The 12839-nt window shown below is 45.0% G+C and overlaps 1 protein-coding gene across 3 annotated transcripts in view; it reads right to left on the bottom strand.

Annotated features, from left to right (window-relative positions):
• Positions 1-12839, bottom strand: part of FBXL2 (F-box and leucine rich repeat protein 2) — a 46422-nt gene that overhangs the window by 11829 nt on the left and 21754 nt on the right. For 2 of the 3 annotated variants that reach the window (XR_013996800.1, XM_081106208.1), the window contains exons 3-9: positions 6533-6587; positions 6188-6262; positions 4963-5057; positions 4286-4354; positions 4090-4185; positions 3779-3905; positions 3563-3637 (exon numbers count right to left, since the gene is read on the bottom strand). Coding sequence is in view for 2 of the 3 variants with exons in the window: in XM_081106208.1 (XP_080962334.1) it covers positions 3563-3637; positions 3779-3905; positions 4090-4185; positions 4286-4354; positions 4963-5057; positions 6188-6262; positions 6533-6587 (592 nt within the window). In the remaining variant the exon portion in view is untranslated. Of the gene's footprint in view, positions 1-3562; positions 3638-3778; positions 3906-4089; positions 4205-4285; positions 4355-4962; positions 5058-6187; positions 6263-6532; positions 6588-12839 lie in introns of all 3 variants that reach the window. The other variant, XM_081106209.1, reaches the window with a different exon arrangement.

Raw genomic sequence — 12839 nt, 5'->3', positions numbered from 1 at the left:
ACAGACGGGTATTGATGTTCTTTCTGCACAGCTTTAAAAATATTCCAGCATTACTAATGAGAGCGATATTTTAAAATTCCACTTACCTTCCCAGATTCATTGGATTTTCAGGAAAAATTCATAAACTTATATTAAAAATCAGATTAAATAAAAAGCTCATGAGACTTGGCTAAGTGACATTAATTTTTGGTTGAGTTTCTATAGATTAATGCTTTAGTTATCTACCATATAAATGCTATGTGTCTATAATGGAAAAGTTAAATAAATCACTAAATTATTGATAATATTCAAAATAACATCTTTATTTATATATACTAATTTAGGTGGAGATAAAAAATGCATTTATGCTATACTAGAGGCCCAGTGCAGTGGGAGTGGGGTGTTTGAGGGGAGGGGCTCCCTCAGCCCGGCCTGTGCCCTCTCGCAGTCCCGGACCCCTCACTCCTTACTGCCCGCCTGCTTGCTGCTCCTTAGTGCTGCCGCGGAGGCGGGAGAGGCTCCTGCCATCGCCACTGCGCTTGCCAGCCATGATCCCGGCTTCTAGCTGGGCAGCGCTCCCCCTGTGGGAACGCACTGACCACCAGGGCCAGCTCCAGTGTGGAGTGTCTGCACCCTGGTGGTCAGTGCATGTTGTTCAGCTGTTCAGTCAATTTGCATATTAGGGTTTTATTATATACTAGAGGCCAGGTGCACAAAAATTTGTGCACTCATGGGGGAGGGGAGTCCCTCAGCCCAGCCTGTGCCCTCTCACAGTCTGGGACCCCTCGGGAGATAACGACCTGCTGGCTTAGGCCTGCTCCCGGGTGGCAAGGGCAGGCCCAATCCCTAGGTGCAGCCCCTGGTCGGGCTCAGAACAGGGCCAATCAGGGGGTTGGGGCGCCGCCACTCTCACACTCAGGGCAGGGCCGATGGGGAGGTTATGGCTCTACCCTGTCACACACAGAGCAGGGCCCATGGGGGGGGGGGAGGTTGGGGCGCCACACCCTGTCACACACAGAGCAGGGCCAATCAGGGGGTTGGGGAGCTCCCCCCTATCAGGCACAGAGCAGGGCTGATCAGGGGGTTGGGGGGCCTTCCCCTGTCACGAACAGAGCAGGGTGGATAGGGAGGTTGTGGCCCCGCCCCCTGTCACACACAGAGCCACAGAGCGATCAGGGGGTTTGGGCGCTGCCCCGTCACGCTGATCCCGGTGCCGGGGGGCCTCACGGCTCTGCTGATCCCGATGCTGGGAGGCATATTACCCTTTTACTATATAGGGTAGAGGCCTGGTGCACGGGTGGGTGCCGGCTGGTTTGCCCTGAAGGGTGTCCTGGATCAGGGTGGGGGTTCCCACTGGGATGCCTGGCCAGCCTGGGTGAGGGGATGATGGCTGTTTGCAACTGGTCACACACCCTTCAGGGTGGGGGTCCCCACTGGGGTGCCTGGCCAGTCTGGGTGAGGGGCTGAGGGCTGTTTTCAGGCTGGGGGTGACTGAAGCTCCCAACCGTTCCTTTTTTTCTTTTTTTTTCTTTTTTATTCTGGCCCAGCTTTAGCTTTGAGGCTTGGCTCCAGCTCTTAGGCCTCCGCTGCTGAAAGTAGGTTTCTGGCCTTTGCTTACAATGTTGCGATCCTGCTGGCTGAAGCCCAGGGACTAAAGCAGGTTTCTGGGGTTTTGTTTAGCTTCTATATTTGTTACACAGTTGCTTAGAGTTGCAGCTCAGAGGCCTGCAGCGGCAGGCGGGGAACGTTGGAGTCCTCCGTCACTGAAGCAAGCAAGCCTCATGTTAGTTTCAAGCTGCCTGGCTGCCGGCCGCCATCTTGGCTGGCAGTTAATTTGCATATTGCCCTGATTAGCCAATGGGAAGGGTAGCGGTCGTACGCCAATTACCATGTTTCTCTTTTATTAGATAGGACTAGAGGCCCGGTGCACAAAAATTTGTGCACTCAGGGGGGTCCGTCAGCCACCCGGCCTATGCCCTCTCGCAGTCTGGGACCCCTTGGGGGATATCCACCTGCTGGCTTAGGCCCGCTCCCCCGGGGGATTGGGCCTAAGCTGGCAGTCAGACATCCCTCTGGCAGCCCGGGAGCCCTCAGGGGATGTCTACTTGCCAGCAGGGAGCAGGCCTAAGCTGCAGTTGGACATTCTTAGCACTGCTGAGGAGGCGGGAGAGGCTCCCGCCACCATCACTGTGCTGGCAGCCGTCAGCTTGGCTTGTGGCTGAGCAGAGCTCCCCCTGTGGGAGCACACTGATCACCAGGGGGGAGCTCCTGCATTGAGCGTCTGCCCCCTGGTGGTCAGTGTGTGTCATAGTGACCAGTCATTCCCAGTGGTTCTGCTGTTAGGGTCAATTTGCATATTGCCCTTTTATTATATAGGACTAGAGGCCCGGTGCATGAAAATTCATGCACTGTAGGGGGGACCCTCAGCCCGGCCTGCCCCCTCTCACAGTCTGGGAGCCTTCAGGGGCAGGAGGTGACCTGGCAATCAGGGGAAGGTGATGCCCATCACACCTCTGCTGCTGCCACTGCTGGCTGTGCAAGCCTTGGCCGGCTCTGGTTACCTGAGTCTCAGGCATCCCTGGGAGGCTGAAGGGACTAGGGGTCTCCAGAGGCAGGTATGTGACGCGTGCTGAGGCGTCTGCGTGCCGCCATCTTGTGGCTGTCGGTGCCGCCATCTTTGAGGATGGGGAAGCCAATTAGCATATTCCCTCCTTATTGGCTGTGGGCACCGCCATCTTTGAGGGCGGGGCAGTCAATTAGCATATTCCCTCTTTATTGGCTGTGGGTGATGCCATCTTTGCGACAGCGTGAGGCTCAATTAGCATATCCCCTCTTTATTAGATAGAAGGATTTCAAGTCACAGCCATATTAGGGTTTTATTATATAGGATTTCAAGTCACAGCCAGTGCTAGCCTACATGCAATTCAAGGTCTGACTTTGAACAGCTGCAGGCCCCTCAGTTAATATATGTCCAGAAGATAGCTTCTCCTTTACCTCCCATTATCAGGGACTCTAGAGATTTATGATTCACGCGCTAAAATCCCAAATGCAAGGGACTTCTTGCCTGAGAAACCAGTATATGTAGAAAGCATCCTCAGTTTCAGCATTTCCAAGGGCAGGGGAGAGGAACCGCAGCTTTTCCCAGGCTCACGCGCTGCTGGAAAGGACGCCCTGCCCTGCCACATGCCCTTATTCCTAAAGCATCCTCATGTCTGTTGTTCCTTTTTATTTACTGACACAATGTGAGAAGTGTCATCATCCCCCGTTTATAAATAAATAAAAAAAGACACTGAGGCCTTACCATGGACTGATGAGGCCAGTAACAGCCCTCCTAATATCTTAAACAGCCGACCCCGAGCTACATCATGTACAGGGGAGTGTTAGAGGCTGTGCACGGGCCTTTCTGTTGACAGTGGTGTTTCGTCTTGTGACAAATGGACAGATCACAGAAGGACACAGGATAAGAGGTCAGGTGTGGCAATCATCCTGCCTGCCTGGGTGCGTGAGGGGGCCCCCTCCCCCCCGCAGTTTCTGAGGGAGGACACGAGTGGGAGGGTGCACAGCGGAAAGGCACGCTACTTACTGGGCAGGACTGGAGGTTGAGGCTCACGAGCTCATGGCAGTAGTTCTGAATGTGTTTTAGAGCTTCGTCTTCTAACTGGGACGGAGAAGACAAGAGGGATGGAACTAGGTGAGAGAACAGTGGGGCACCAAGGAAAATGCAACAGCAAGGCCCTCATCAAGCGCCCACCCTAACTTTAGATATCGGTAGTCAGCGCGGCTGTGTCAGTCCTGGTACCTGCGTGCAGCCCCGCAGGAGCAGGGCCTTCAGGCCTCGGCAGCCGCGCACCAGGGCCTCGATGCCATCCTTCGTGATCTGATCACACCACGAGAGGTTCAGGTACTCCAGGTTCCGGCAGCCCTCGCTGAGAGAACAAGGAACACAACCACGCATGTGCAGTCTAGCCTGCAGAGCATGCATTACCAACACTGAGTTTAGTAAATCACTGGGGAGAGAGGACCCCTGTGACCATTAGAAAGGTGTCAGACACACCAAGGTGTTCAGAGCTTTGGGTGCTTCTCTTGACCACAAACAACAGGTCCTCGTACCTGATGCCCTTTAAGGAGCTGTTGGTGATGGACACGCAGGAGGTCAGATCCAGATGTTTCAGCTTGGCGCAGAATCTGCTAAGACTGTAACACGTGCTGAGAAAGAGCAGAGGCACTAAAGATATTTTCAACCATGTCTCTCTCCTCTCTGTCTCCCCATAGCCAATTAGTCACCAAACTAATTTTCCCTACTTACCTGTCAGTGATTTTTGTGCACCCATTGAGGTTTAAGTGTTCGATGTTTCGGCAGTTCTGTGCAAAGGTCCTAAAGAGAACACATTTTAAATCTCCCTGCAAGTTGCCAGGCAGCCACTAGAGGGCGTGTATATACATTCACATTTACAACAGTGCTCCTCAAACTTAAAATTTTTATATTATTGGACAAAGAACACTTAACATGAGATATATTCACTAAATAAAATTTTAAGCGTACAATATGTTACTGCTGATTATAACTACTAGTGCTCCTCAAACTTTAATGTGCACACAGAAGAGCTTGGGGTTCTGTCCCTACTGACCCCAAAGTCATGGTCTGTCACTACTCTACACCAGGGAATGCCCGGCCTGCAGGCTGTATAAGGCCCACAAAGTCATTGGGTCTGGCCCTGCCATGGCATTAGGGGTGAGTTAATTAAATGTGTGACCAAATATAGCAGGCTGACTTTTAAGCTGATAATTCTGTATGGCCCCGGAATGATGTTACAAATATCCACATGGCCCTTGGCAGAAAAAAAGTTCCCCACCCTGCTCTCAGCAAATCACCAGGAAAGAATTTAACAGAAGAAAAGCACACAAGATGCTTAGTGTATTTTCGCCGATGGAAATGTCAGCTACAACCTGCTGTGGCTGGCGAACCACTGAGGTTCGACTTACTTCAGGGAGGAATCCCCAACACCAATGCAGCCTCGCAAGCTGAGCTTCCGCAGGAACCCGCCACAGCGCTTGGAGATGTTTTCCACCACTCGACCCTGGAACCAAGAAAGTTGGAGAGAAATTCTGTTTTTCAGGTTGCTTATCTAACTGAACAATAACCTGAAATTTAGCAAGTTCAGAAACTGAATATTAATATTAAAGCTGTTATAAAATAAAATTTTCTCATTTGGTCAGATTTACCACTCTTAAACAGAGGTATACATATTTCCAGATAAATATACCAGAATCTCGAAATTGTAAGAGGCTTTAAAGATTATTTTATAGGCAACAAAACCGAGGCACTGAGAAATTATATGGCTCAAGTGGCCAAGCTGGAGTGACACTTCAGTGACACCTTGCCTCACTCCTGGCTCGTGCTGCTGCCCTTTCTCCATTCTTCTTTATTTATTTTATTTTTAAAATTTTTATTGATTTCAGAGAGAAAAAGAGAGGGAGAGATAGAAACATCAATGATGAGAATCACTGATTGGCTGCCTCCTGCATGTGCCCTATTAGGGATCGAGGCTGCAACCCAGGCACGTGCCCTGACCGGGAATCAAATCGTGACCTCCTAGTTCATAGGTGGATGCTCAACCACTGAGCCACACTGGCTGGGCCCTTTCTCCATTCGTAATGGTGAATTTAGAATTCTCAGTGGATCTTTCAGATCAACAACTATTTGTCAATTGTCCCCTCATATTAAATCAGAGAAGCAGGTGTTAATGAGGCAGGTGTTGAGGCTTTAAGAAGCTAAGTGGTAAAACTCAGATTATAAATATGAAAAAAGTAATCTGTTACCAATACAGAGCAAAGTAAAATACAAGCAGCATTTTGGTCTGGATGCATGGAAATATCTTCTAGGTTCCCCTCTCTATTCTACCTCTTTTTTTTTCTTCAATCTTTAATTTCTTTATTGATTAAGGTATTACATATGTGACCTCATTCCCCCCCCCATATACCCCCCCAACTCTTGCCCTTGCCCCCCCTGTTGTCTGTGTCCATTGGTTGGGCTTATATGCATGCATACAACTCCTCTGGTTGATCTCTCCCCCTTATCCCCACCCTCTATTCTACCTCTTGCCACCTTAGTATTAAATCTAAATGCAACACAAGAAACATGCAGGGGAAAAGGAGCAGTTCACTTATCTTCTTAAAAAGTCTTTTGTCTAAAACACAGTTAACTTACCTCTACATCTGTTTGAAAGTTAAAAAGGTCTATTCTTTGCCAGTTGCTTCCATCCAGGGCTAAGATGTTCCAAGCCTGGGAGGTGGGAGTAAAGGAGGAGGGATTGGGGTGAAAAAGATACATTTATTGAGACCATTAAAGAAAGACTTGATGCAACCTTTGTATTTTCAAGCTTGTATTCTTGATATACATTGTTTATCATCAAATATGGAATTATGACAAGAGTGTGTTACATTAAATATAAAAGATGACATTTTAATTTTTAACTATTTACTTGAACTGAAACTCATCCACATTCTAATAAAGCTTGAGAGTTACTGATGAAAAATCTGGTTGATATTTTACCTTGGAAATCTGTGCACATCGGCACAAAGTTACTATATCCAAGAAGGAAAATATTCTAGGAAGAAAGGGAAAAAACACAAAGAATGAAACGGTGTTAACATTTCAGGATATCTGTAACTTGAAAGATACAACCTAATGAGCCATCTGGATAGCTTCATAGTTTGTTTTTTTTTCCAAGTTTCTTCAATTTGCAACACACACGTATGCTATAATTTTACACACTACTGTGAAATATTAAATGTTTGCATGTTCCCAAGCTGTTTCAGATGCACGACACACAAATCCCCTTAAAACGGAACTCATTACACTTAATTTCCCTGGCTCTAGGCATGGACATGAGACAGACCATAACTTGTTCATTCAAAGACCAACCTCCCAGGAGCTAAGTCTGGTGAGAGCCGAATCCTTCTAATTCTGTGCCCTGCCTCACAGGCAAACCCCCCTTTTGGGGGAAGATGCCCTAACCAGGCTCAAACAACAAGGCCAAGAAAAGTTCGATGATAAAACCTATTTGGGCAGAAAAATGGAGCTCAAGGTCTGTAAGTGACCAGTTTTTTATGAGCAAAAGCCAGGACGGCACGGAAGATGGGAAAGATGGGGAAAAGAGAAGCAGAGAGAAGCACACAGAAACTTAGCTGACACCGTAAGCCCCTGGAGGAAGCAGGAGCCGTGCGGCAGGGGCCTGGGTTGGGTCCTGACATCCTGGCAGCGGAGGATGAGTTGCTGAGGACAGCACAGTGGCCAACAGCTGGGTGCGCCTCAGTCGTGGGCAGTGACAGTGAAAACAACAGCGTCTCTAGGAGAGCACAGGTGCATGGGATGAGGTGAGGACAGTAACAGGATCTCAGATCTTATAGTCCCAGAAGGTAAATATGAGAGTCTGTGTGTGGAAGGGGACAAGGGGGAGATGGCAAACAGCCCCCTATAAGTTCTTCAAAATTCTTCAGCGAAACAGTCAGTGGTGCACTGAAAATCTGTGGGCTCGGGGAAGAACAGTAATAAAGCACCAGACAGCTGTGCCCTATGACAATGCACCCACAGCAGCACCACAAGGCTAGTGTTCGCATAAATACCATTCTACAAGAGAGCCTCCGGTCATGTTCTGGTGAAAAGCCAAGGAGAGACGCATAAGGGCTGCAGTGACCTTAAAAGACTCAGTGGAACTTTGTACACAGGGAAGTGCTAGTGGCTGAAAATGAGCACTTAAATATATATTTCGGGGTGTCTGCACACCTACATTGCCTCTGTGGGAATACATCTTGCCCACAAAAAAGCCATCCTACCTCAAATGTCCATGTTCTGTGCCATATGATCATTCCACAAGGAGCCACAACTTACTGTCAGCTCCATGAGAGACCAGGAGAGGCAGAGAAACAAGTACGGTACAGCAGAATCATACTCCTCGCTGGGGTTGGTTTCTAGGTACCAACTGAGGGTGAGAAAGGAGTTAGCTAAGTTTCCCTTGAAAATCCCTTATGAATGTACCACCTTGGAGACCACATACGCTATCACCTCTTGGTAGTATAACAATAACGATAGTTAACATTGACTATGTACTTCCTATGTGCTAGCTGCAGCTGATGTTAGTCATTTAGTTGTCGCGACAATGCTTTGAGTTGCCACTGCTGTCTCCATTCACAGATAAGGACGCTGAGCACAGAGAGGTTCAGTAACCTGCAGGCCACACAGTGAGAGTGGAGCTACGACATGAACCGAGGCAGTCTGGCTGGAGAGCCCGAGCCCATGACTACTCTGCAAGCTGCCATAATGCTGAACGCAGCTGCTTCCCCTCAGGACTGGGCCAGACGCTGTTTCTTCCACTGAACAGCAGATGACATAGTCTGAGTTTAGTGAGCATGCTATGTGGAAATCACGTCACTTTAAACGCTAGAATCACAGCAACTGAAGCAAGATGCTCACACATTCAGACAACAGAGAGCCAACAGCTGGGACACAAGTCCACGTTTCTCATCTCATGCTTAGTACCCATCTGATGGTTACTGAATGAAGAAGCAGATTTGCTGTAGTATTTACATCATTGTCCCTCTCCCCAACGCCCCCATGACTCTCTGTGGTTGAGTTTGTACACGTTTATCTGCAAGCTAGGACTCCAAACTGGCAAACTGCAGCCTAGGCCAAGTTCCTGAGTCATGTGTCAGTAAATGAAACAAACGCCCGAGTGACAGAGCTGGTACACTGGCAATAGAAAGAGAGACAGAGGAGTTAGATCAGTGGGATACTGAGGTCTGGCTCTTGAAAGCATTTTTTTTTTTCCTGGAAATTACTTCCTACCTCAATTGTGGTAACTTCACCCGTAATCAGAAAAGCATGGCAGGTCCTGGCCAAGCTGGTTAGAGTGTCCTGATTCACCAAAGTTGTGGGTTCAACCTCCAGTCAGGGGAATCAGCCAAAGAATGCAAACCGATGTTTCTCCTTCCTTCCTTCCTTCCTTCCTTCCTTCCTTCCTTCCTTCCTTCCTTCCTTCCTTCCTTCTCTCTCTCTCTCTCTCTCTCTCTCTCTCTCTCTCTCTCTCTCCCCCCCTTCCTCCCTCCCTTTCTCTCTAATCAATAAATTTTTTTTAAAGCACTGCAATGGCAACTTGGTTATTAATACATATGTACAGGGGCATATAGAGTGGATATACTTCGGACTTTGTATTCTGTTCCATTGGTCTGTCCACCTTAATAAGAACATTTTCTAATTATGAAGTCTTGATGTCTGGTAATCTAAGTCCTTCAACCTTGTTCTTATTCATCAAGATTACCTTGGAGAGCATTATGCTAAGTGAAATAAGCCAGTCAATGAAGGAAAAATACCACATGATCTCACTCATTCATGGATAATAGAGACCATTATAAACTTTTGAACAATAATAGATACAGAGGCAGAGCAGCCTCAAACAGATTGTCAAACTGCAGCAGGAAGGCCGGGGAGGGTTGGGGGGCAGGAGGTAGGGGGGTAAGAGATCAACTAAAGGACTTGTATGCATGCATATAAGCATAACCAATGGACATAAGACACTGGGGGATAGGGGAGGCTAGGGGACTGTCTAGGGCGGGGTGATAAAATGGACACATATGTAATACCCGTTGTAATACTTTAAGCAATAAAAAAATAAATAAATAAATAAATAAAAAAAGATTACCTTGGTTAGTCCTGGCTATTTGTGGTTCTTTGAATTTCCACTTATGTTTTAGAATCAGCATATCAATTTCCACAAGAAAAATTGATGACGTTTTTAATGGGATTTCACTGAGTTTCCAGGGGAGAATTGAAATCTTTACAATATTAAGTCTTTCATTCCAGAAACATACCAATAACTACAAGAAAGTAAATCTACAGACCAATCTCTCTTGTGAGCATGATGAAGAAATCCTAAATCAAATCCAGTGATATATAAAGATTTAACATATCATGGTCAAGTCTAACACTGACTTAACATTTTAAATCAATGTGATTCATATTAATAGAACTAAGGAATAAAACCTTATGCTATCTCAAAAGATGAACTGTGGGACAATAATAACAGAGGTAACATGCACATAATGGCAATACCTGAAGAAATATTTGAGGCAAAACCGAGAAGTTTTTAAATTTAATGATGGGCACCAAACCATGCTGTCCCAAACCATAGATGCAGGAAGCTCAGAGAACTCCAATCATGGCAAATACCGGCCTATAATTTAACTTTTTTATAACATCCTCATTCAGTTTGGTATTAGGTAATATTGGCCTCATGAAATTCCCTTTAATCTACCCTAAAAATATTTTAAGGACCACACCAAGACACATCATAATTAAAATGCCAAGAGCAAAAGACAAAGAGAGAATCTTAAAAGCAGCAAGAGAAAGAAACTCAGTTACCTACAAGGGAATACCCATACGACTGTCAGCTGATTTCTCAACAGAAACTTTGCAGGCCAGAAGGGAGTGGCAAGAAATATTCAAAGTGATGAATGCCAAGAACCTACAACCAAGATTACTTTATCCAGCAAAGCTATCATTCAGAACTGAAGGTCAGATAAAGAGCTTCACAGATAAGGAAAAGCTAAAGGAGTTCATCACCACCAAACCAGGATTATATGAAATGCTGAAAGGTATCCTTTAAGAAGAGAAAGAAGAAAAAAAAGGTAAAGATACTAATTATGAACAACAAATATGCATCTATCAACAAGTGAATCTAAGAATCAAGTGAATAAATAATCTGATGAACAGAATGAACTGGTGATTATAATAGAATCAGGGACATAGAAAGGGAATGGACTCACTATTCTTGGTGGGGAAAGGGGTGTGGGAGATGCGGGAAGAGGGATGAGGACAGTGTACCTAGGGATGAGGACAGTGGGGGGGGGGGGGTAAGGGCAGAGGGTGGAGTGGGAACTGGGTGGAGGGGAGCTATGGGGGGGAATAAAAGAGAAACAAATGTAATAATCTGAACAATAAAGATTTACTAAAAAAAAAAAAAGAAAAGCAATACCTGAAAGAAAAAAATTTTTAGCTACTTTGCTTCAAATATTATCCCTCCTACATTTTCTCTATACTCCTTGTCTATAATTTCCTGTATATATTCGTTGAATCATCTAATTCCATCTTCTGGGTCTCTTAATCTTTTCTGTATTTCCATATCTTTATTTTTCTATGCTAAATTATGTATACATTTCCCATCTCTATTTTCCAGTTCTCTAATTACCTTTTCAGCTTCATCTAATACCGCAGATGTTTAATCCATTTATGGACCCTTATGGTGGACCATTTCTTTAGGTACCTTGTAATGTTTTATCATGATCTCATTTTCTTTTAAATATTTTTTTTTCAAACTGAATTTCCTAATTTGGAGAATCTTATTATAAATATGTTTTTATTTATTTCAGAGAGAGGAAGGGAGAAGGGGAGAGAGAAATATCAATGATGAGAATCATTGATTGGCTGCCTCCTGCATGCCCCCTACTGGGGATCAAGCCCACAACCTGGGCATGTGCCATGACTGGGAATCGAACCGTGACCACCTGATTCATGGGTCGACCCTCAACCACTGAGCCACACCTACCGGGCATGATCTCATTTGCCTCTGATTATTGATGTGTAGAAAGCTCATGCATCTTGGTTTTTTAAATGTCCCTATAAAATTTTTACATTTGATTCTGCCAAGTTCCCCCCAAATTTTCATCTTTCTGGCATAAATTTTACATTAATTTCTAAGCTTGGAATTTCTAAATCATGTATACATGAGGTCAGATTTCTCAAGAAAGACTTTTTCCCCTTCACCCAAAGCCCCGATCAGAAACAAGTCTTTTGTTTGTTTTTCTGGTTTGGTTTGGTTTTAAATTCCCATCTTACATGTCAGGAACCTTTCCAGGGTCTCTGCTTTGTGTAGTGGTCACATATTCGGCTCCTCCCCTTGTCCATACAAGGCCCCATCTCCTTTCTCATGGTAGCAGAGCCACTGATAGTCTGCTAACCACTCCAGTTATGAGTACACAGAGATTATTTCTTTCCTGAACTATATTTACTTTTTGTTTTATCTTATCATAATCATTGTTTTCCTGCTAGCCCAATTACAAGGTTACAGAATCCAGAAGTAATTGTTTTCTTTGATAACAATTAACAGTGTAGTATAGGGTGTCTCAAAAACCATATAGAAACACACTTTCAATAATTATAAAGGCAGTGTTTATTAAGATACATTTCATTTTCAAAATTGAGCATCAGCTGTTAAAGTGTGTATACGTTTTTTGGGACACCCTGTACATAGAATGCTCTAAAGGGTAGAATACCAACTATCCGTCCCTTCCATTACTGTATCAAAAAAAAACAGCAGCAGCAACAAAACACTAGGTACATGAGCTATTTGATTACACATATGACTTACAGTGCTGAATAATCTGTTCAACCAGAAGTTTTTGCTGTGCTGAATAGGATAAAACCTATATGTCTTATCTTTTATAGGTGAATATATGAAGATATATGAGGGTGGTGTGTGTGTTTTTGTAGATTATAAGGCTAATATCCTGTACACAACTCTTTTTTTACTGAAGAGCAGTAAGATATAGAAGGAAGAACATGAGAGTTAAAGTCAATAGGCCTTGAAGCCTCAGGCCCACACAGACCCTTCACACTCCGAAGCTCATGTTTTTAACAACTGTGGAATCTTGATCAACTCATTCAACCTTGGAGCCTCAGATTTTTCACCTATAAAATGAAGATGATTAAAACTGTTCTACCTACTTCAAGAGATTATTTTGAGTATCAAGTGATATTTTCAAAATTGCTACAGTGTACTCAAGAAACATTCTTTTTCCCCAAAAAA

The sequence above is a fragment of the Myotis nattereri genome (assembly GCF_964212035.1).
Source record: "Myotis nattereri genome assembly, chromosome: 14".
In the NCBI taxonomy this organism is placed as follows: domain Eukaryota; kingdom Metazoa; phylum Chordata; class Mammalia; order Chiroptera; family Vespertilionidae; genus Myotis; species Myotis nattereri.
This window is presented reverse-complemented; position numbering and strand designations above follow the sequence as displayed.